General features: G+C 42.2%; 1 protein-coding gene across 2 annotated transcripts in view; it reads left to right on the forward strand.

Moving 5' to 3' along the window:
- EP300 (E1A binding protein p300) overlaps positions 1-25749 on the forward strand; it is a 99909-nt gene that overhangs the window by 46099 nt on the left and 28061 nt on the right. For both annotated transcript variants that reach the window (XM_044455829.1, XM_044455830.1), the window contains exons 7-11: positions 630-723; positions 9450-9587; positions 21605-21722; positions 23015-23183; positions 25194-25271. In XM_044455829.1, coding sequence (XP_044311764.1) covers positions 630-723; positions 9450-9587; positions 21605-21722; positions 23015-23183; positions 25194-25271 — 597 coding nt within the window. The remainder of the gene's footprint in view (positions 1-629; positions 724-9449; positions 9588-21604; positions 21723-23014; positions 23184-25193; positions 25272-25749) is intronic.

A 25749-nucleotide genomic window follows, 5' to 3' on the forward strand; every position in this document is an offset into this window, starting at 1 on the left:
TTGGTCCAAGTGATAGGGCTTTAATTTATCTTTTAAGTATACATTTATTTGTTTATGCAACCACTTAACACAGGATTGTATGTCATACTGTACAAACTGTAAAGGAACTGATAAAGGATTGTACTATAAAGAGAAAAAAAAAGGTAGGTGTGCTGCAGGCAGCATTCTTGCTTTCTAACTGATGGATTGTCATTATGTTTGATCCAGGTCAATGTTAACTTGAACATGTTTAGTGTTATAGCATTCTGAACTGTTTATATTTTAACAATTGGCACTTTTAAAAGAGATGTGTTACCAATTTTAGGTAGCCTTTCTAGGAATCCAATAAAGTAAAATCAGGTATTTCTTAAAAGTCGGGCTGGTGGGATTTGTTTTATCTTTTTGTTACTGTATTTCTACCTGATTGTGAGGGAGGTGTTGGCAATCTGCAATTTCTTGAAAATTTATGACTTTCTTGGCCCCCTTTCTCAAGTGTGTTTGTTGTGGGAGCAAACACCCTCCAACAAATAGATATTCTGTTTGCCTATATTGTCTTTGTGAAAGGTGTGAGTTAGACGCTTATTTTCTCTGTCAGACCTTCCTAAAGTGTGGTATCTATAGTAGAGCATATTTTTACTGATTTCCCGTAGATGCTAATCCTATGGGAGTGAATGGAGGTGTTGGAGTTCAAGCACAGAGTCTGCTGCCTGATCCAATGTTGCATTCAGCTATGAATTCTCAAAAGTAAGTTTATTTTTGCTTAATTATATATAATAGCTGTTGGAATATTTTGAGTAGAGTTCTCAAAGGTATAATATAATAGGGGTGGACAAATTGACGCTTGGAAACTGCATGCAGCTCTTTGAGTTTATTTTGTGGCTCGCAGAGGGCTCAGAGCCCCCAGTCCCATCTTCCCCAGTCCAGATCCTAGCAATGGCACAGACATGATTGCATCCCACTCTCTTTTTGAGGCTCAAGAAGAGGGCAGGGCAGGGCAGGGCAGGGCAGGGCAGGCCAGCAACCTCACGAGAGCTCGCTCCAGCATGCCGCACACGGCTCCTGCTGACCTTAAAAAGCCAGCTTCTATAGTGGTGTCTTGACCCCCTTCCTGAATGTGAGGACCAATGGCAGCCCCAAAAAGAATTTGTGTTGTTAGTATGAGAGCCCCTGAAGATGACTATTGCTGCTTGTCCCTTCTGCAGCTGTTTCAAATGTCCCTGATAGGACGTGGTCTTCAATTTAGGATTCTAATAAAAAATTTTCAGCACTTCTCACTAGGATTCTGTCTGTGATAACAGTGTAAAATAAAAAGCATGTTATTTTGATTAGCATGACTTTTGCTTTGAGTTGTTCTTGTTTCTAAAGGTTATTTCTTTGAAAGGACATCCCACAGTTAGTCTATAATGCTTTATCATGCACATTAAAAAACTGCACAGTGATAAGTAAGAACACAGTTTTATAAACTCTAAACAAACAAACAAACATTCAAGTCTTGCAGCTCTCACACTCCTGACATTTTCTGTATGTGGCTTTTCTGTTGAAACCTGTTCTGCTATACAACATAACAGGAGTAAGTAGGTTTGGACCTGAGGGCATTGTAGAAAGGTAAACTTACAGTACCCTTTAAGATGTAATCTCTGATGCTAACATTGAATTGTAGTCAAATCTTTGGGACTTCTCAGAAGCAAAATGTGGTGGATGCTGGAGAAAATATATTGCAATACCTAACCCTGATAATAAGCCACGACTCATATATTGTTGTGTGAACAACCCATCATACACCTGCAAAATAAATGGGCTCATTGTGGATTGCACAGCCTGTTACCTCCCTTCCTTTTTCAGTCCAGCTGTGGGCATCCCATAGGGACCAACTTGTCTTTGCTCTCCTCACCATGATTTCAAGCCTGGTTTTACCTGAGTATCCTTTCCCACTATCTTTTTTGAGATTGTGAAAAGTGATCTCTGATTTGACCATGATAGCCACTTCAGAGTGCCCAAATGACACAGTGGAGGAGCTGACATTAGTCCCTCACTCTTTTTCTTAAAAAAGGGAAAAGAAAACATATGCCCAGTTCTTTGTCGTGGCCTCTGTGCATCACACATATGGGTACTGCGCCTGCGCAGTGCCTTTGGCTGGAAGATTGATAGCTAACGGTTTTTGGTGGGAAGCTCCGCTCCCCCTCCCCCTCCCCCTTGTGGCCTGTAAAGAGCGGAGCGTCCGCCATTTTACTCAGTCTTTGCGACTGCTGTTTGCTGTGCCTCGTGCCGCTTTCGACTTTCGCTTTGGCTATTCTTGGTTCTCTCCTTATATATTGCCCTTATACTACTTTCCCCTTACTTCATTTCCCGCTTCTGTGTAGTTTTTCTCTTGTTATTTCTTCTTCGATCTATCAACACACACACACACACACACACACACACACACACACTTACCCTCTGCACTATCTCTCTTTTTCTTCTTTTCTTCTGCGATGGTGCAGCGAGCGGCTTTCCGCAAATGTGCGGACTGCAGATCAAAAATGGCACCTACTGATCCGCACAACCTATGCCTCCTCTGCCTTGGAGAGGGGCATAGGACGGATAAGTGCGTTCATTGCCTAGCCTTCTCAAAGCAGGCTAGGAAGAACCGCAAGAACCAGCTTCAGAGGCTTCTTTGGGATAGGGCTCTGATGCAATCAGACCCGCTTGTCTCTATCCCAAAACCTGGCTCCACTTCTTTGGCTCCACCCTCATGCCCTTCAGATGAAGGTGCGTCCGCTTCGGTGGCCCCCTCTGCTTCACCAAAAAAGAGGCATGAGAAGCGGAAGCATGCCGAAGAGAAGCCTGCAGGCCATAAGAAGGCCAGAAAGGAGAAGGCCTCTAAGCCTCCAAAGAAGGCTAAGTCCACGGACCGTTCCCAACATCGGGACTCGGAGCCGACAGGACCCTCGGTACCAGTGGCGGTTATGATACCAACCCCGCCCGAACCGATCCTTCAGGAGGCCATGCAGGTTACTCCTCAGGGGTCTCCCCGACGTGCGGTTGACCTCCCGCCTGCACCCCTTCCAACTCTACGGGGGTCTGTCTCGGATGGGGAAATCCAGGACTCCCCTCCTAGAGCGAGGTCACCGACACCGATGCCCGCGGTGACATTGGAGACAGAAGCTGGCCTGTCCCCACCAGGGAATCGGAGGAGCCGCTTGGTAGAGCAACGCCTGGAGAGTTGGCGTCGTCCCTACTACCAATCTTGGGGAGACCCGCTCTCTGTGGGGTACTACCCTGCTCCCAGGGCGCGATCCTCACCTCCGCCCCACGACCAACCGCGGTCTGTGGATTCGAGGAGGGCGCCACCTTGATCCCCACAAAGCGGAAGCAGCCGCTCCTTCTCGCCGGCGGAGTCATCATCTTCTGCCCCACCATACTACGGTGCTGATTCGGATGTCTCTGAAATAGACTCAACCTCCCCGGACGTCGTGGTGACATCCCAGGATCCTGCGTCACCCGATGAGTCACACGTCTCCTTTGCGGAGCTGATGTCGAGGCTTGTCCAGTCCCTGCCCAGCACCCGGGACCATCGACGGACAAGTTTTACGACGTCGTCCACGGGGAGCAATCAACCTCCATCGTTCTGCCGCTTATAACTACCCTGCGGCAGGCGATGACGCAGCCCTGGGACCTACCTTCACATCCTCAGCCGACGTCCATGAAATATGAGTCTATGTACAGGGTCCGGGAAGAAGACATCCCCTTCCTGCTAAAGCACCCAAAACCAAACTCGGCGGTCGTCGAATCCTCACAAGGCAGAGGCAAGGGGACATACGGAGCCGAGGGATAAGGAGGGCCGGAAAATAGATTCCCTGGCCATGCAAGTCTGTGCTTCCTCGGGCTTAGGACTTCGCATTTCCAACTATGAGGCGATGTTGGCGTGATATCAATATTTTATTATGCAGTGCCTCCACAACGTCGCCTCCACCCTCCCAGACCACCAGGGTGACCTTGCGAAGGTCCTAATCAAAGAAGCCATGCAGGTCGCGATGCAGCAGTTGTCCACGGCACGTCACCACGTGGACACTGACTCCCGGGCCTTGGTCGGTGCCGTTTCCCTCCGGAGACACACATGGCTTCGGAATTGTAATTTCCCGGAGGAAACCAAGCAGCGAATAGAAGAGATGCCTTTTGATGGTTCCGGGCTCTTCCATTCATATACCGACCACAAACTCAAGGAACTGCACGAATCAAGAATGACGGCGTGCAGGATGGAGATCCAGTCACACAGCAGACGTAAGTGGTCCTGGAATCGACCATCCTACAGGCAGTCATACCAGCAGACAGCTGCCGCAACACCGCCAGCAACAACATCAACAGCGCTGCCGCCCTCAGCCCCAACAGCGCTTCCAACAGGGCCACCGTCGTTTCGACGATCGGAGGCAGTGCTGACGGGACTGGCGAACCACTCCTCATGCTCCTCTAATACCCACCCCCCTCTCATCTGGGGATCGGCTCCGAAGCCGACTCCCCATTTGGGAGTTCATCACATCTGACCGGTGGGTATTATCCATTGTTCAACACGGCTATCAAATAGAAGTTGACATCGTTCCTCCATTGAGTCCGATCCGGTCTACTTCATGTTCGCCATTACTTCTCGACGAAATACATCAACTTCTCCTTAAAGGAGCGATTCGTCAAGTATTTCCATCTGATGGACTTCACGGATTCTATTCCAGATACTTTACGGTCCCCAGGCGGGATGGTGGTCTATGTCCGATTTTGGATTTACGGGTCTTGAATAAGTTTATTATACCGAGAAAGTTTCATATGACCACCCTTCAAAACATTTTGCCGTTGTTAAGGAGAGGGGATTTGTTCGCCTCACTGGACCTGAAGGACGCCTGCTTTCATATTTCAATTCATCCAACTTACAGGCGTTTCCTCCGTTTTGCTGTTGCAAACCAACTTTATGAGTTCACAGTTTTACCCTTTGGACTGGCTACGGCTCCGAGAGTTTTTACCAAATGCATGGCTCCTGTCTGTGCCTTCCTACACCTTCAGGGCATACAAATTTACCCGTACCTCGATGACTGGCTGTTGGTCTCACAATCCAGAGAAGGACTCCTAGACACCATCCATACAACCCGTACCTTACTAGATAGTCTGGGCCTACGTATTAATACAGAGAAATCTTCTCTTCTTCCGACCCAGACGCTCACCTTCATTGGAGCCCGCTTGGATTCGACGTTGGAGAAAGCCTTCCTCCCTCAGGACAGACAGCAGACTCTCGCTCGCCATATCCATCGAATCCGATGAGAGGGAATGGTTATGGTGAGATCCATCCAGAGGGTCCTGGGGTATATGGCCTCCTCAATTGCCGTAGTTCCACATGCCAGACTTCGGCTTCGCCCACTACAACTATTCTTCAACAAGGTGTATCATCCACAAAGAGACCCACAGTCGAAACAGATTCGGATCCCGTCTTCCGTGCTCCACTCCCTGTGCTGGTGGCTGAAACCGACCAATCTAGTGATGGGAGTCCCCTTCAGGGCGCGACCTCCTTCGATAACTCTCGGTACCGACGTGTCTCTCCTAGGATGGGGGGGCGATATGCTCTGGCTTGTCTACCCAGGGAATGTGGACTCGTCTAGAATCCATGAATCATATCAACTTCCTAGAGCTGCTGGCTTCGTTCTTTCGAAGACCTCCTTCATCATCAGATCGTTCAGATAACTTCGGACAATATAGCAACCATTTTTTATCTGAACAAGCAAGAAGGGACGAAGTCACCGACCTTAGCCAGGCTTTCTATGAGAATTTGGGACTGGTGCATTCAGAGACACATTACTCTGATGGCCTTTCATCTGGCTGGCACAGACAACGTGCACACGGATCTTCTCAGCAGACACATCTTCACTTCTCACGAGTGGGAACTGGATTCTCGTACGCGCAACCACCTTTTCAGGCGCTGGGGGTTCCCCGATGTGGACTTATTCGCTACTCGACGGAACAGGGTATGCGAGACTTACTGTTCCAGAGTGGGAATCGGACAAGCATCCCTAGGGGACGCATTCATGATCCCTTGGGACAACATCCACTTCTATGCTTTCCCTCCGATCCCTCTTCTGATGAGGGTCATAGCAAAGATAGTGAGTGACCGTGCATCGGGGATACTAGTTGCCCCTTGGTGGCCACGTCAAGCGTGGTTTGCGAAACTGCTCGACATCTCCCGCAGGGAGTTTCTTCATCTTCCGGCACTTCCATATCTTATAACGCAAACGGACGGCACACTTCGTCACCCGGACTTGCTCTCATTGAACCTGACAGCATGGCGGATTTGATGATTGACCTTCCATTGGGGCCGACGACAGATTCGAGAGCCTCGAATCCGACAGCTTCTATTAATCCATCGGTATCGACGATTACTTCGACCGCTTGGGTTCCGATTCTTGAATCCAACCATGCAGGTGCCTCTCACTGCCACAGTCTCTCCGTACCATTGGGTTCGAGACAGACCCCGTCGAATTCAAACCCAACGCTCTTGCACCTTGAGATTCAGCATATTATCGACTCTGCCCTAAAGCCGTCCACAAGGAAGTCATATATGGCTAAATGGAAACGTTTTTTCCACCTTCGCCGAGTCTCATTCGTTCTCCCCACTTGTCTCATCAATCGAACAAATTCTTCAGTTCCTTCTGGAGTTGCATCACTCTGGACTGAAGCTGTCTTCTATTAAAGTGTATACGGCCGCAATAGCCTACTACTGTGGCTTAGTCGACGGATCACCCCTATTTTCTCATCCTATCCTCAAGAGATTTTTGAAAGGACTGTATAATCTTAATCCATCGATTAGACCGGTTATGCCCACATGGAGCCTTTCTGTAGTTCTGCAGGCCCTTATGAAGGCCCCCTTTGAACCTTTGGCGACTGTGGATCTCCGATTAGTTTCGTGGAAGACGGCGTTCCTTGTAGCTGTCACGTCAGCCCGGAGGGCCAGTGAACTTTGTGCCCTCTGCGTCGACCCTCCTTATCTAAACTTCCACAGAGAAAAGGTCGTTTTACGTCTCGACCCATCTTTCTTGCCCAAAGTCTCTACACCTTTCCATACAGGACAAGACATTTTACTGCCTGCCTTTTTTCCATCGCCGTCGAATCCCTTGGAAAGATCCTTGCACTCCCTCGACGTTTGGTGTTGTTTAGCCTTTTATCAATTGCGAATGGCGTCCTATTCGGTGATCCAATAAACTGTTCATCAAATATTCGGCTAGAGAACAGGGCGACCCAGTCACTCCACAAAGGCTTTCTAAATGGATAGTCCACACTATTGTCTTGTGTTATCAGTTAGCTAAGCTCGAATTGCCTTCAGTTCCTCGAGGCCATTCTACTAGAGCTGTCGCTACATCTTCTGCATTCGCATCCGGGGTTCTGATTGATGACGTCTGCAGAGCCGCTACTTGGGCGAATTCGCCAAGCATTACCATCTCGATGTTCGGGCTCAACGGGACTGCTCCTTCAGTAGAGCTGTTCTCTCCTCCGTCCTTCGATGAGGACACCTTCCCTCCTCCTTTGATGGTAAGCTTGTTAATCTACCCATATGTGTTATGCACAGAGGCCACGATGAAGAAAAGCAGGTTGCTTACCTGTAACTGATGTTCTTCGAGTGGCCATCTGTGCAGTCACACAACCCGCCCACCGGCCCCACTCGGTGTCGGTGAGTGGATGCATCGACAGCTCAGTGTCGATGAGAGAGGGCACTTTCGGTACCGGCCATCTCTTTTATGGTACCGACAAAAAAGAAAAAAAACTCCATTAGGATACCGTACGTTCAGTCGCAAAGACTGAACAAAATGGCGGACGCTCCGCTCTTTATAGGCCACAAGGGGGAAGGGGAGCAGAGCTTCCTGCCAAAAACCATTAGCTATCAATCTTCCGGCCAAAGGCACTGTGCAGGCGCAGTACCCATGTGTCTGACTGCACAGATGGCCACTCGAAGAACATCAGTTACAGGTAAGCAACCTGCTTTTCTTGTTGCCATTTTTTTTAAAAGGCGGACCTGTGCAAGTACATACTTGCCTACATGTGTCTTTGTGAAGAAACCCTTGAGTGCTCTCTCAAAGAACACTTTTAAAAGGAATTGTAGTTTTAACATGAGGACAGCTCTCATGAAAATGTGTGGCTCACAGTTTCCTACATTCCCAAGTACCAGGAAAGGGTGGAAAATTAAGCAGATCCCCAGAGGAGCCTAGTCTCCCCATGCCAACCACACTCCCCTCCCCCTCAGGATCTTTTTGTGAGCTAACGTTTGTTTGTTTGTTTTTTAACAGTTCATTTTTTGAGAGTTGTCAAGTGAAAACAAAATAAAAATATTCCTCTTGGCAGTTTCTCTGTTTCAGTGCCCATGAAATGTACTTTAACAACAGATGTGTCTTGGTTAAGTGAAATGGGCCATTTCAGAAAATGAAAAAATATGCAAATTTGCCAAATTTTTACAAGCACAAAGATGAGAAACTAGGAACAGTTTTTCTGATGTGTCTATTTGGCTCTGTTTAAAGGAACAGCTACTAGCTATTAAATAATTTAAACAATCTTTCTACCATCCTCCCAAAGAAAAAGAAAGTAAAAGTGACAGTAAAGCTGTGGTGAGCCCAAAAGGGCACACAAGTCTGGTGGAGGCATGGAACCAGTGAAGGTTGCTTCAGAGTGCCACTTTGGTATATATGGGACAGTTGACATTGCTAGTGGCTCAGGGTAAATGGCAAGAGTGACAAAAAGTGGTTATTGCTGAGTTTGCTTTCACTGTCAAGAAGCTCACTTGCTGGAGTCTGGTATCTGTGATGGGCTCAGCTGTCCAGGTCTGAATGACATGACAAGCCAGCTTGCGTACAACAACCCTAAAAGAAGCCATGGGTAGTTACACTGGCTTGTTCTCCATAGCCAAGGCACCATGTGGGGACTGCTCAAGGTTTGCGCTATATGACATTCCATCATGGCTCATCACCTCTGGTAGTGCTGTGTAAATGCAATCACTGGGTCCCTCATCTCTAAAGTCAAAAATGAATTCCCATGCTGTTATAAAAATTGATTTTATATTTGAACTCATTGCAGAACTGCCTTCCCATAAAATAGAAGTATGCAAACATTCATATGGGTTCAGTGGGTGAATTTCTCGTGTCACCTCTGACTCGCTATTCAGCTCATAATATAATCTTACACTTACTTCGTTACCCCTAAAAAGTAGTTTTTCCAAAGAGAGTCATGAATTATCTGTGACATCCAAGTTTCATTTCAAACCTCCTTATGTTTACAAAAGAAACTAGTGCATAGCTGAAACTGCTTAAAAAATAAAAATGCATTTTCAAAAGATGATAAAAATGTATTTTTTTGCCTCTTACTGAGCAAGAATGTTAAGAGGCAGACTCATAATGTATGGTGACTATATATGCAAAGAGTATATTATAACTCAGCTAGGTTTTAAGGTATCTATGATAACATTCTATTTCCAGTCCTATGATGAATGAAAATGCCAGTGTTGCCAGTCTGGGAACAATGCCAACAGCAACGCATCCATCAGGCATTGGAATTCGAAAACCATGGCATGAAGATATTACTCAGGACCTCCGAAATCACCTTGTTCATAAATTGTAAGTATTGACTACCAAATTTTATTTAGGCTTCTTGATAAAATAATTGAAATGGTGGAAGATATACTTAAAACTCCTAAAGGAAAAATAATATGTGATATATTCCCACCATGTATGATGGATATCTGTAGATTTTTATTAGTTGTAACTGTTATGTTATGGTATTGTCTAGTGATATGTTCAAGTTTTTTTACTCCAAGTCTTGAGTAAAGTCTCAAGTCTTTACTTTCAAGTCCAAGTTGAGACTCAATTCATTGCAAGAAAAGTTTGACTCAAGAGCCAACATTAACAGAAAAAGGGAGGTGTGGGGTGTTGGGGAAGAGTTGTAGTCCCTCCCCCAATGTTCCCATCTGCATTTGTCCTAGTGATACTTTGAAGTCCTTTACTTCAGCCATAATTTATTTAAACAAATCTGTGCTGTTATTCAAATTTATCATGAGTACAGTTTAGAAAAATGATTTTCTTGACACAGTTGGCCCCCAGCATGGCACTCTTATTCTCTCTGGAAATGCAAGGGAACCAGAACAGAGACAGCAGGCAGGAGAAGCACTATTGGGGGGTTCCTGCTGCGTGTGCTAAACAGAGTTGAAGCCTTCCCCCTATACAGGTAGTCTCCAGTTTATGGATGAGTTTGTTCCTGAGAACATCCCTAAGTTGACTTTGTATATAAATTGGATCACATGAGCAAACCAAATGTTTGTCTTAGTATATGTGTATATATATTGCCTTTCTATGCATATAAAACACTTAAGAAATGCTTCCCTATTCACTGAAACATCTTAAACACAATACAGCATTGTAATAATGATAGAGCACTAATGAAGTAACTACAGGTATTGGAGAAAAGGGGGGTAGAGAGAGTGAGTATGCATGTGTGTGTGTAGGTATACAATATTGTAAAAAAAAACAAATAAAAGAAATAGTTCTTAAAATGGTTTAGAAATTATTTCAAATCAGTGTCTTATAGAGTTAAGCTAGCTCACTATCACACTTACATCAATTTAAGCAAGAACATGAACATGAAGCATTTCGACCACTTTAAACTACTTTGTTTTTTCTTGTTTTGTTCATTCATTTTTCGAACATATTTCTGAGTTGCTCTGCTAATTTGCAATAAACAACAATGCTACAGTTCCACACAGAATCAAGCCTAAAACAAAATAGAGCAAATTATCAGATCTGTCTGTCTTTCTATAGAATTGCATAATATTTGCAGGCCTGTTGGCCACTTTGGAGGGGATCAAGCCTGTCAAATTCTACTCAGACAGGTTCTGATTCATGTTCTCCCTCCCTCTCCCCCCCCCTTCCCTGCCTCTGCTCAGTATCATTCCTCATCTGTAGTTTGGGCATGCTAATACTGATTCAGTACCCCTTTAGCATTTGCCCTTGTAACTAGACCCCCAGCTGCTACAATACCATTTATGATGAGAAAAAGAAAATGGCTGTATAAACAACATGGTAAAAACAATAGAAATTGTGATTCGAGTCACTCACTCATGAGCGAGTTGCTCACCTTGAGTCCCCAACACTGGCATTATCTGTAGGGAAGTTATGGGCAACTAGACAAGAATTCAGATTCTGGTTAGTTACTAATAAAAAGAGCAGAGGAATTTATATAAAGAAGTATTTCCAACTTCCTGCCTGACTGGACCATTTCCAGTGGGCACTAATCAGACCATTAAAAGTTGTGGTTCATAAAATACACATTGGACAGTCAAGGGGGCCAGGTAGTGTGACCCACTTCTGGCATCCCATGCCATCCATTCTGCCTTGCACAGTCCTTTCCTGTGATCATCATTTCCTGTGATCATTGCAATACCTGGCTCTTCAGCAAGGTACAAGGAGCTAAAAGGAAACTTGATTCATGGTATTAAGAGTGAATAAATGCAATGAACATTGTAACCCTGGCCAGTTGTATTATGCTAGGTTACCAGCCATATTTTGGTATTTAGAAGGGCTTAGGGGGAACTGCTACAGAACTTCCTCAAGCTATTGGTTTATTGAGAGTGGCCTAATTCTCTAAAGCCGAATGGAGAGTGGAATACATCCTATGCATGTCTATGTCAAAGCATGAGAGAAATTAAGAGATTTTAGAATTTCACTGATTTAAGGTGGACCAAGAGATGTTTTCATTATTGTGCTAGTCTCCCACCCCCTTTTTCCCCCACAGAGCTCAAAGAAACTTACAAAGTTCCTTCTACTCAACCTTTATTCATACTATTGCTATGATAGATTGGTTAGACTGAGAGATGGTGACTAGCTAAAGATCGCCCAGTCAGCTTCATGACTGAGCACAAGTTTGAATTTTGATCCCCCCTGGCTTACATCAAATTTCTATTGCCATATACAGGCGTACCTGATTTTGTTGCATTTTGCTATATAGGGCTTCACTTTGTGGCGCTTCTCAGATACTGCTTTTTTTTTTTCTTTTCTTTTTAACAAATTGAAGGTTTGTGGCAACCCTCTGTTGAGCAAGTCTACTGGTACCATTTTTCCAGCAGCATTTGCTCACTTTGTGTCTCTGTCACATGTTGGTAATTCAGGCAATATTTCAAACTTGTTCATCATTATTATATTTGTTACAGTGATCTGTGATTAATGATCTTTGATGTTACTGTTATAATTGTTTTGGGGAGCCATGAACCATGCCCATATAAGACAGGAAACTTAATCGATAAATGATGTGTGTGCTCTGACAGCTCCACCAACCGGCCATTCCCCTGTCTCTCTCCCTTTCCTCGGCCCTCACTATTCCCTGAGATACAACAATATTGAAATTAGGGCAGTTTAATAACCCTACAATGGCCTCTAAGTGTTCAAGTAAAAGGAAGAGTTGCACATCTTCTAGTTTAAATTAAAAGCTAGAAATGGATTAAGCTTAGTGAGGAAGGCATGCTGAAAACCAACTAGGCCTCTTGTGCCAAACAGTTGGCTAAGTTGTGAATGCAAAGGAGAAGTTCTTGAAGGAAATTAAAAGTGTTACTCCAGTGAACACTTGAATGAAAGTGAAACGGCCTTATTGCTGATACAGAGAATTTTCAGTGTCCAGCATAGAAGATCAACTTTGAGTCATAACACTCCCTTGTGCCAGAGCCTAATCCAGAGCAAGGCCCCAACTCTGTGCAATTCCCTGAAGACTGGGAGAGATGAGGAAACTGCAGAGGAAAAGGTTGAAGCTATTCTATTTTTTATTCATTTAAAACTTTCTATAGCGTCCCATCACAGACGTCTCAGGATGGTTTACAACAACATTAATAAAATAGAATAAAAATAGAAGTAAGAGTAGCACAGCATCCAATGTTCAGTGGAAGACCACAAATTAAAACAATTAAAATATTGGGACAATAAAAAGGGTTTGCCTGACGCCAAAAGGAAAGCTTTTGGTTCATGAGGTTTAAAGAAATAAGTAATCTCCATAATATAAAAATGCAAGGTGAAATAGCAAGTAAGTGTTGATATAGAAGTTACAGCAAGTTATCTAGAAGATCTAAGATAATTAATGAAGGTGACTACACTAAACAACAGATTTTCAGTGTAGATGAAGCAGTCTTCTATTGGAAGAGCATTCCATCTAGGACTTCCATGGCTAAAGAGAAGTCAATGCCTGGCTTCAAAGTTTTAAAGGACAGGCTGATTCTTATGTTAGGGGCTAATGCAGCTGGTGACATTAAGTTCAAGCTAATGCTCCTTTCTCATTCCAAAAATCCTAAGTCCCTTAAGAAATCTACTCTGCTCTGTAAATAGAACAACAAAGCCTGGATGACACCACATCTGTTTATAACATGGTTTACTGAATATTTTAAGCCCATTGTTGAGATCTACTGCTCAGGGGGAAAAAGATTCCTTTCAAGATATTACTTACTGCTCATTGACAATGCATCTGGTCACCCAAGAGCTCTGATGGAGATGTACAATGAGATTAATGTTTTCATGCCTGCTAACACAACATCTATTCTGCAGCCCATGGATCAAAAAGCAATTTCAACTTTCAAGCCTTATTGTTTAAGAGAAACAGTTCATAAGGCTATAGCTGCCATAGATAGTGATTTCTCTGATAGATGTGGGCAAATTGAAAACCTTCGGGAAAGGATTCACCATTCCGGATGCCATTAACAACATACGTGATTCATGGGAAGAGGTCAAAATAACAACATGAACAAGAGTTTGGAAGAAGTTGATTTAAGCTTTCATGGATGACTTTGAGCAGTTCATGATTTCAGTGGAGGAAGTAACTTCAGATGTGGTGGAAATAACAAGAGGACTAGAATTAGAAGGGAAATAAATTGCTGCAGTATCAAGATAAAACTTTAACAGATGAGTTGCTTCTTATGGATAAGCAAAGGAAGTGATTTCTTGAGATGGAATCTGCTCTGATGAAGATGCTGTGATGATTATTGTAGTGACAAAGAATTTAGAATATTACACAAGCTTAGTTTATAAAGTAGTCAGGGTTTGAGAGGATTAACTCCAGTTTTGAAAGAAGTTCTGTGGGTAAAATGCTATCAAACAGCATTGCACTACACAGAAATCTTTCATGAAAGGAAGAGTCCATTGATGTGGCAAAGTTCACTGTTGTCTTTTTTTAAGAAATTGCCACAGCCACTTTAACCTCTAGCAGCCACCATCCTGATCAGTCAGCAGCCATCAACATCAGGGCAAGGCACTCCACCAGCAAAAAGATTACAACTTGCTGAAGGCTCAGGGCGATGGTTAGCAATTTTTTTTAGCAATAAAGAATTTTTTCAGTTAAGGTGTGTACATTGGGGTTTTTTAAAGGCATAATGATATTGCACACTTAATAGGCTACAGTATAGTGTAAACATAACTTATATGCACTGGAGGGTGGGTAGGAATGGGTGACTCACTTTATTGCGATATTCACTTCATTGTGGTGATCTGGTACGGAACCCACAATATCTGTGAGGTAAGCCTGTACTGTCTTTTAAGCTTTAGCTAATTGAAGTTGTATTAAAGGAAGTAAACAAATCAAGCCTGAGAAATTGTCATCACATCCCCCATGCTTTTATGACCTGTGAAAGAAGCTGTAAGTGTTGCTTTTGTATGTATGTCAAAAATGTCTAGTTTTAGGAGCTTTCATAGATTATTTATCTAATGTATTATATACCAAGATCACTAAGGTGACTTCCAATAAAATACTCCAAGTACTAAGACTCAAGTAAGTTAAAAATATATAAAAGAAGCTAAAATAACTTAAGATGGTTAATATGTCTTTTATTGTGTTTCTTAGTGATACAGTTCAGTATAGAACCAAGGAAAGGAAAAATTATTAGAATTTGAATAAAGTCTATGTAATGTACAGTATTGCCTTTTCCATTGCTATTTACCGTATTTTTCGCTCTATAAGGCGCACCTGACCATAAGACATAGACCATAAGACTCTAGTTTTTAGAGGAGGAACACAAGAAAAAAAATATTCTGAATCAAATGGTTTACTAAACTATTTAATAAACTATAACAGAATACAGTAATACCGTATTTCAACCTTGTAAAGTGAACAGCAGTCAACAGTGGCATTAAGAACCATCATCACTGTCATTAACAAAAGAGAGACTTTAAAGTTCGAGTACTCTTCTAGTTTTTGTTGAACCCATAGAACTCATCATCACTAGAGTCTGAAGTTATGAAGCTCTGTTGCTCACAATCACTGACATCACTTTCTTAGTCAGTAGTGGAATTATTGAAGGAATCCACAATCTAAACCAGTTATACAAGAGCTGCTGCAGACAATTCAATAACAAATCTAAAAAAGCCAGTAGTGTCCACGCTGCCCTACTAGTAAATAATAGAAAAAAACTTCTGGCAAAAAATGAGATATTGTACGGTAAATCAAACACACAGCGGACTAAGTAGCCTTTGAAGAATAAACTTCATACACAAAAGTAATGCTGTTCAAATATCCACTGATCCTAAAAAAAAATGAGTCTGATCAACTAACAGATAACTGATCCATGGAAAGCTTCCTGATAATCACAGGCACATTCCCATCACTTCCCCATGGGCTTCATTAAAAGACGGGTTGCCATTTGAAAACACACACCGACCTGTGATTAACAACTCTCACCTGCGCTGGAGGAGGGGGGCAGAGCAGGGCGCACCGAGCGCATGCTGGCCAGGTGGTGCCACGTGGGGCCGGCAGCGTGCCGGCGGTGGTCTTCTGGGTGGCGCGGTGGCAGGGGCAGGTCTTTCTGGGTGGTGGGGGTGAGCAGTCTGTCTTTCCGTGCGGCCATGGGCTTTACCTCCCCCCGAGCGGCACAGCTCTCATCTGCACCGGGGGGGGGGGCGGAGCAGGGCGTGCCGAGCGCGTGCCGGCCAGGTGGTGCCACGTGGTGCAGGCGGCCGGCAGCATGCCGGCAATGGTGGTCTGGGCAGCAGCGGCAGGTATTCCCGGGCTGTGGGGGTGAGCAGTCCATCTCTCCGTGGGGCCGGCAGGTTAAAGGCCGCAGCTCCTCCTCCTCTGCACGCCTCCCCCTGAGCGGCACAGCTCTCACCTGTGCTGGGGGGGGGGAGAGGTGGAGCAGGGTGCGCCGAGCGCGTGCCGGCCAGGTGGTGCCATGTGGTGCAGGCGGCTGGCAGTGTCCTGGGCGTCAGGCACACACACATTCGCTCTATAAGATGCACAGACATTTCCCCTTACTTTTGAGGGGGGAAAAGTGCGTCTTACAGAGCGAAAAATACGGTAATTAAAGGTGCAAAATAGTAGAAACAGTGAAAAGGGGATAGCTCAGGCTACATCTTTCTGCACACAGTTGCACCTCCCCCTTTTAGGGGCAGTATAGCAAGGTTGGCAAAACTGAGGCTCATGTGGCTCACTGAGTTTATTTTTTGGCTTGCTGCCTCCTCCGATAGGCTCCTGCCTGCAGCTCTCAGACATGTGTCATTTACTGTGTGTGGGTCTTCCATTGAGCAAGTTTGGCTACACTTGCATTATAGGAAAGGGGTTGCTTAGTGGGTCCTCCCAAACAAATTAAGAAACACTTCAGAATCAGATTTTTTTTTTGTGGGGGGGCATGTTATACAGTTCTGTGTATTGCAGTAGTTGGAATAGATTTAGGTGTGTGGACTATCTACTAGCTCAGTCAAAGCAAGCTCTATTGTGACAATAGGTGTTTCAAAGCAGAATGGATAAAAATAATTTAAAACAAACAATTGGGATTTTCTTGATTTTTTTTTCTTGATTTAAATTGTATTTAAAATTTAAATCAGGGTTTTTCATTTTTTAGCATAAAATACTACAATTTTTCTAACTTAAAAATAAGTTAAAATGAATTAATCAATATTCTAAACCTATACTTAGTGTCATAAATTGTGCCTATCAGTCAAAAAAAATCATCTCCCAAAAATTAATCTGTCTAGCTTTTGCTTCTTGAAAGATTCAACAGCTCCACCTCTGATGCCCAAACGGCAGTTTGAAGCAGCTGTTGCTGGTCTGCTATTTTTAAAATGTTATCAGTGCCAGAAATGTACACAAATTCCTTTTTAAATTTAGGTTCCTTGGAAATTTAAGCATTTATTTGCAAGGAAATAATATGTTGATTTTTTTGGCTGGACAGTAAACGGCGGGAGATATAAACAGATTTCTTGGCTGGGAAGTAAATGGACAGTGAAAATTTCACAAATTGGAAGCCGGTGTGGTGTAGTTGTCAGAGTGTTCGATCCCGGATCAGGGGGTTCTCTAGGTGACTTTGGGCCACTCACAGACTCTAAGCCTAACCTACTTCATAGTTGTTATTTTGTAAGGATAAAACGGAGAGGAGGAGCAGGTAAACCACTTTGAGTTTTTTCAAACTGCATAGCCCAAGAGTTCTTGGGGTGGTTCACAGGAAAAAGAACAATGTACCATAAAGCCATTGTCAAGACTATTTGTTGTTGTTGTTGTTCTTGTTAGTCGCAAAGTCGCGACATTTTAAAACCAGTTAAAATTCAGGAATGTATAAAACCCAAACCAGTGAAACAAATTGCCAACAAATTACCAACAATAAACAATAAGAACAGTAAACCAATTAAAACCAGCAGCAATAACATGATACAACCAATTTTAAAGTAAGTACTAAATAAAAACTTTACCTCACTGCAAAAGCAGGTCAGTGAGGGTACCAGTCACACCTCCCTAGGAAGAGAATTCCAAAAGTGGGGCACATTTATTTTTCAGCAGTGACATCTGTATATACTTCCTGTTACTTCCTGCCCAGCCATTACATCTGTGCATATGCCCCTGTCAAAAAATGTCCTGGACACTTGTAATAAAACAAACAAAACCTTAGCAGTTACATAATAGGATACTGTGAATAGAGTGGTCATTTCATGCCATCTAGCTACTTTTTCAAGGGTTTTTTTGACAATAGCCAAAATGCAGCAATGACTTCAAAAGTAGCACGTTGGAACAATCATTACAATTCACTGTGTGTGTGTGTGTGTGGGGGGGGTAATGTACACAAATGCCTACTTTTTTCAGTAGTTTGAAAGAGTGCAACTATTCGGGGTGCAAAGCCTTTCCTGGTCAATCATCTGGTAGGTGCCTGCTGCCAAAGTAGGCACCATCTGTGAAAGCGGATAAACCTAAGTTTCAAATATGTGACTTTTCTATCAGATAATAGCTGTTAAATGACAAGCTGTCTAGTGCAAAGCAAAGTCACAACAAGTGCATGTCACAATGTGTCTACATCACCCTTTTGAGGAGAAATCTTAGCAGGTCTTAAGTTTGGACCTGATTGTTCTTGCACATCTCCAAATTACTGAGGAAAAATGCATTTTTTAAAAAGTGAAGAGGAACTAAAGAGCCTCTTGATGCGGGTGAAAGAGGAGAGCTCAATAGTTGGCTTGAAACTCAACATTAAGAAAACTAAGATCATGGCATCCAGTCTTCTCACTTCCTGGCAAATAGATGGGGAAGAAATGGAGGTAGTGACAGATTGTATTTTCCTTGGCTCCAAGATAACCACAGATGGGGACTGCAGCCAAGAAATTAAAAAAACGCTTGCTCCTGGGGAGGAAAACTATGGCAAATCTAGACCGCATACTAAAAAGCAGAGACATCACCCTGCCAACAAAAGTGCGTATAGTCAAGGCTATGGTTTTCCCAGTTGCAATGTATGGCTGTGAAAGTTGGACCATAAGGAAGGCTGAGCGCCGAAGAATTGAGGCCTTTGAATTGTGGTGGTGGTGAAGACTCCTGCAAGTCCCTTGGACTACACAAGGCGATCAAACCGGTCAGTCCTAGAGGAGATCAACCCTGACTGCTCTTTAGAAGGCCGGATACTGAAGCTGAAACTCAAATACTTTGGCCACCTAATGAGAAGGAGGGACTCACTAGAGAAGAGCCTAATGCTGGGAACAATAGATGGCAAAAGAAGAAGGGGATGGCAGAGGATGAGGTGGCTAGATGGAGTCACTGAAGCTGTTGGTGTGAGCTTAAGTGGACTCCGGGGGATGGTGGAGGACAGGAAGGTCTGGAGGAATGTTGTCCATGGGGTTGCGATGGGTCGGACACGACTTCACAATTAACAAAAAAACACTTTCCTGGTAACTTAAAAATAATATTAAAATAGTGGTGAGCCATTTATGGCTGCTCCAGAGTACTGCTCAGGCACTTTGGAGGGCCTGTCACTGGGAATCATTGCAAAAAGAGAAAAAAAGGAAGGAAACCCTTACTGGGTTGGTACAGAAATTAAATAAAGTGGTAGATGCAACAAAAAGGGGATTGTGATTGGAGTGGAACAAGAAGACAAGATGGGTTCAGCTGAGGAAGAAGGAGTGAAGAACAGCCAACGGTGAGCCCAGTCATCTGCTGAGCACACTGAATAAGCAGTATAGCTTATTTTTATGGTGGGTTGCTGTGTGACTCACCCATAGTTTCATTGGTAATTTGATTTAAATCAGTGATTTTAATTGATCTCTTTTTTGCTGGTTTGAGTTATAAATTAAATCAGTGTTTTAAATTGCCTTAAAAAGGCTCATTGAAAACAGAAAACACACATCTTACATCATGGTTCTTTCATTCATTTTATTGGGAAATTTTCAACAGCAGCAACAAATAAAAAGGAAGAGGGAAAAAAAACTATATGCAAAGATGCAACCATATAAGTAAATACAAATGATGTACATACATAGGAATATGCAACTCTAACCATTAAGCATATATTTCAACATAAGTGGAACAGATAAAAGTGTTGTAAGATTATCAATCCATTTCATTGTAGGAGGTGAACATTTATTAGATAGCAACAGTGTAGAAAATTAATTTGTGCTGATGATTCCTGAATTTCTGAAAAGCATGGAGATAATTTAAAATAGCTTGTATATCTGGGAATTCCAGTTCAAAATTTATCCATATGGCAACTTCCTCCCAAAAAGAAGCAGCCAAAGCATATGTTAAAAAGAAAAATAAGTTGCACCGTTACAATGGCATTTAACCAAATCAGACACAGCATTATTAAGAAGACATTACAGTGTCCGGTAGATATGAAATTATTTCTTTCTGAATAAAATGCAACATTAGATCCAAAGTGGTGTTCCATTGGTTAGGCAAAGCAGGAAAACCCAATTCCCTATTCCATTCATACATAGAACCCTGTGTACTTTATGTATTATTTTATGTATATGTATAAGAAGTTACAGATTGTTTGCCTGACAGGCTGAATTAAATATGTCTGATAAGGACAGAGAGATGCTGCAGAACCAGCAGTGTCAAACCCAGTTACTAACAAATGGTGCAGTTGGATGTATTCAGCCATAACTGGCAAATCATACTTGTCACACAGGATAGAAAATTACAGGCTCATCATCAACACCCACTGGCTGATTCAAAGTAAAATTGCCTTATCTGTCCATGTCCTCTGCAAAAACATTTTCTCAACAATTTTTAGATCTGGATTGCCTCATCTGTTTAGCATGAGAATATGGAACAAAGTATAGTTGGTTATATTTGCCATGCCTCCAGTACCAGAGGCAGTATGCCCATGTACAGTAGTTGCTGAAGAAGTTAGGCAGAAATATGCTCTTTTATTAATATTCTGCTTGTGTGATCCTGTGGGCAACTGGTTGGCCACTGTGTTAGCAGAATGCTGGACTAGATGATCCAGCATGGCTCTTACGTTCTTATTTCTGGCAGTATAAGCTGTTGAAACATGGTGTTTCTTCTCATATAATAATAAAGACCAAGTGAGTAAAACTTCCACTGGGTCTGAAAGTAAAACCCAGGATCTATGCTGCTTTCCTTGTAAACCGTTAGGGATTACCGATTGAAATGGCCAGTGTACTGTTATTTTTTAAGCAACAGTGTGATTTTGCCAACTTGAGTTGTCCAGTAGCTTCTGCTGTGCAGCAGTCACTGTAGCTGTCTATGTGTGTCTGCTCTAGAAGGTATACTCCTGGATTCCAGATGTAACCAGTCAGTCCTATCAAACAGCTGCCTAAATAAGGCAGCTTGCATGATTTGGATTTGCAAATTTTTAGTAAATTCAGAAAAGTAATTTTACTCTTCTGGGCCAGCACAGCTACAGAATGTCAAAACTTTGATTGCTTTTAGGCTTTGTCACTAGTGGATAAGAATATACCAAGTTGGAATATACTAAGAATAAGGTGCTTAGCTGCATAGTTCACCCTTATTCAGGCTGGATTCCTGTTTTGTTCTTTGTTACAAGTGCTTAGGTTTTTCCTTCATAGGATATGTTCTCCTTTTTCCCTTTTCATCTAGTTATTTTTCTGTTGAAATTTTTATCTTATGATGTTTTCTAGACATTGAAATATACTGAGAACTGAAAGGAGTGGATTCATCGGCCCAATTACCTGTTTCCTAAGGGAAAAATTCTATGATAACTTTTATGTGGAAGTTATGTTTTGTTATACAACTTTTTTCAAGATACAAGAATAAAATAAAATTATAGTATCCTTATTGTTGCATGACAAATAGTCTTTGTGGGACATTGGTGGGAGGGCTTCACATAGTATATTATGTGAAGACAAATAGTATATTAAACACTTTCATTGTATTTTTATAGAGTACAAGCCATATTTCCAACTCCTGACCCTGCAGCACTAAAAGATAGGCGCATGGCAAATCTTGTCTCCTATGCTCGGAAGGTAGAAGGAGACATGTATGAATCAGCAAATAGCAGGGTAAGAGATTCATAATATCCATGTATCCTATGGTTGCTGTAAGCATTATTTGGTCTGTACACATGCTGTTCAAAAGTATCACTTTCTCATCATTGTAGCATGTATATAAAATAAATTATTTGGAAAATACTTAGTAAATACCTATGAGCCATCATGTATAAATAATTTGGTTATGTTTGAATATTGCTAAAATGGTTCAGTCATGTTCTTGTATCAAAGGAACAAAATAGCATGGGGTATGTAGACAGGTGAAGGAAATAAGAAACTATTGCCTGATTTATTGGGGGGGGGGGGCGGTTGGCACCCTGAGCCTGGTCTCTAGTATTTCCTAATGGTGTACTCTCCAAATTGGGACCCCATGCCCACTTTTTCCACCCCTCCTCCAGGTCACAGCATTATAAAGGCAGTAGCTTGCCTTTATAACACAGGTTATCTGCATGCACCAGAATATCTTTCATAATGGTCAACATTCTGATAGTACTGAGTTAAAATAAAATTCTGATGAGAAGAATATGTTAATATGGTGATTTCTTCAGTCACTTCATTATTTGGGAGTATATAATGCTTCCTTTGGTTTATGTATCTTTAATGTGCAGCTGCTATGGAAAAGGCAAATTCCTTGTGGTAGGGGTAGTTAGGAAAGGAATGAAAAAGTACCAGTACTGTAATGTCCTTAAACAAATGTTGAAAATGCAGGTAAAATTCTAGTTGCTGCACCACAAAACTAATACTGTAGAACTGGAAATGTTGCCAAAAGTTTTGACCGAAAAAGATTAAGGGACAGGGTCAACTTTGTTGTGAGGGAATGTTGCAACATTTGGGACTTTTTGCTTAGAACATAAATAAGTAGTGGGGGCCGTGGTAGAGGCATACTGTGAGGAAGTAGCATAGGATGTTTTTCCTCTTTGCTGTTATACTAGAACTTGGGATTACCTAGTGAAGCTGAATAATAGAAGCTTCTGGATAGACAAAAGGAAATACTCCTTCATACTGTGTAATGTTGGCCACCAACTTGGCTGGTGTTAAAAAGGAATCACAAACATTCATGGAGAATAAAGGTTATCAGTGATCACTAATCATCAAGACATGCATATCCTTAGATAGCAGGGATATGACTGTGTACATCAGTTGCTGGGAAACACCAGTGGGGTGGTACTACTGCATTCGTTTACTGCTTGTAGGCTTCCATTATAGCATCTGGTTGGTCAGTGTGGGACAACATACTAGACTAAATAGGCCTTTAGTCTGATCTAGCCAGCTGCTCTTAAATTATTGTTCTTTTCTCATTATAGGCAGAGTACTACCACTTATTAGCAGAGAAGATTTATAAAATCCAGAAGGAACTAGAAGAAAAGAGGAGGACGAGACTGCAGAGGCAGAACCTGATACCAAACCAAGGCATGCCGTCAACTCCTGTGAATCAAGGCTCTATGGGGCAGCCACAGTCTGGAATGGCATCAAGTAAGTTCAGTGTGATTACAGAGTTTACTGTATTTGTAATGCTAAATGCAAGAATTTTCATGGAGGCTTTTAGACTTCTTTGGGGCTATTTTATAGAGAAATGTGGTGTATCTATTTTAAAGATTGTCTAGTATTCATTAATTTTGTTGATAATACATTACTCATCCTGTGTTGGTTTTCAAAATGGCTAATAAAAAGTAGCATTAAAATTTTTCTCAGAAAACTTGAGCATTCAAAGAATTGAAGTTGCCTGGAGCTTCTTCAATCATGTAGAATGTCTTCCCCATGATGTGATCTGGAAACTGCTTGCAAATAGTATGGTCACATGGGTGGGGATAAATGCATGATTTTTCCCCATGATGCCATACACTGTGATGGATTGATAGGTAACTACTGTTTCTAGTAGCCAAGAAAGTTCAGCTTTCTTGCTTCCTTCTCCAAGGAGCCAGTATCCCTTTTGTATCAGCTGTTGGGGGGGGCACTTAGGGTGTGTAAGTTGTCTGTGTATCAGTAGGTTACTACATTCTGGTGCCATTTTGCAAGAAGAACTAGATGTTTCCTTTTGTTGCCATCAGCTTTTAAAGTGTATTTGAAGCTCTTTCTGTTCATTATCAGAACTAAATGTATGATTGCTTCTGGTCACTGTATATTTGGAACCAAAATCTTTTCTGAAGAATTGGTAACTTCCCATAACTACTTGCTGATTGGGAATTAACCATATAAGTGCATTATTGATACATAGTCCTCAGTTACATAAAAGACATATGTGTGGACTTGGGCCCATAGTGGTTGCAGTCACAAAAGGAAGTGCCATTTGTGATATACATGTAGGAGAACAGCTACCTGCTGATTATTCCTTTTGGGTTGGCAGTAATCTTCTGAGATGTATGTGTCTGCATTTATTTGACCATTAAACGATAATTTTACTGAAACGGAAAATAAGCCAAAGTGACAGGGACCTGTTGTTCAATTAGGCTTGTTTCTGCCTAATTTCTCCCACTTGTGAGAGCCTTCCAGCTAAACAGAAACTGACTGTTAGTCCCAAAGAAGCCAGGAATTGGAAATCAATAACAAAGTGTGCTGGTTCTATGTGGTCTCTGTGTATCACATACATATGGGCTTTGCCACACAGTGCAAGGTCTGAATCGGAGAAAACTTCCACAGCTCGACGTCATAGAGTGGGCAGGAATAACAAAGTGTGGATTTAAGGGAACAGCAAATCAGAAGGCCCTGATCCGACAGAATGCTAAACTTTTGAATCCAGGTTAGCTTCTTATTACTTTAGCCACACCCATTGGCAAGAGGAGCCAAGTAGAAGAGCTCAGGCAGTGTGTTACCAGTGCATGGCTCAGGAATGGTTAAGCCAGGATTCTTTGAAATGCTGGCTTATTGTTATGTGTAAATATGACCAGTGTAATACCGAATAGTCACTTTTCAATTACTTGTTGATCTGTTCAAGATTAGCTTTGTTCTGCTTATGATCGCTACATTTGACATCTCCAGGGAGAATGCATGATGCAGAACTGTTCATACACTCATCCTTTGTAGAATGTGTTTTCAGAATAATGCCCTTTGTCTTATTCCTGAAGGCACATTTTTGAAGATTGATTTGCTTCTTGTGTTTGCACTTTATTATGGAGCTGTTAAATTTAACTGGGTTGGGACTGATTTTTTGTTCAGTGTCTTAGATATAAGTTAACGTTCAGCTTCCTTAATTCCACCAATAAGTTAGCCCTGCAAGGCATATTGTTAATATATAAATCTTGTTATTTTATATATTAATGTTTGATGTTTTGTCTAATTTTTTCAGTATATTAGGATGCAACTTTATTGTTTGTATCTGACCAATAATTAATTTTTCAGATGGATGTCTTAAACAGCTGCAAATGAGAAGTGTTGACCTCTTAATCTGCCTAAATTACTATTCTTTGAAAATTATGGAACAATATGAGTCATCTAGGATTTGAAAAATATTTTAACTCTATTATTGGGTTTTTAACTGCTTTATAGATGGTCCTCTTCCTGATCCAAATATGATTCGTGCCAGTGTGCCAAACCAGATGGTGAATCGCATGCAGACACCACCAGGTAAGAACTTGGATGGATAGTGGAATCTTTCATTTCTATTGAATAGGCTATTTCTTTGTTCTTTGCTGTCCTCTTGGGTTTTCATACTCATTGCTCTTAGCCACCCATCACTATATTTGTCCATGTGCAATTGTTTCAGTCCTTAAAAATGCTCCCACCAAGAGTTTTAGTGGCATTCTACCAGATTCTGGCCAAATCTCTCTGCAAACCTTATTCTTAATATGCCTGTCTGCTTTTAGCACATCATGTCTTTTACTTCTCACTTCCCTGAGTTTGTATTCCCCCTCCCCTTAATTTCTTTCAAAATGTGGTTGTCCACCTTCATTCCTCCCACTTTGTTTTGGTATTCTGCATGGTTCAGTTCTGATTACACACTTTACTTCCTCTATTTCTGGATGATTTAACTTGCTCAATTGACTTCTATTACAAACTTTCACTGGCTCTCAAATCAACTTCCTTTCTCCTCTTCTCATTTTCT

This window comes from Varanus komodoensis, unplaced genomic scaffold (assembly GCF_004798865.1).
Source record: "Varanus komodoensis strain SLA01 unplaced genomic scaffold, ASM479886v1 scaffold8, whole genome shotgun sequence".
Lineage (NCBI taxonomy): Eukaryota > Metazoa > Chordata > Lepidosauria > Squamata > Varanidae > Varanus > Varanus komodoensis.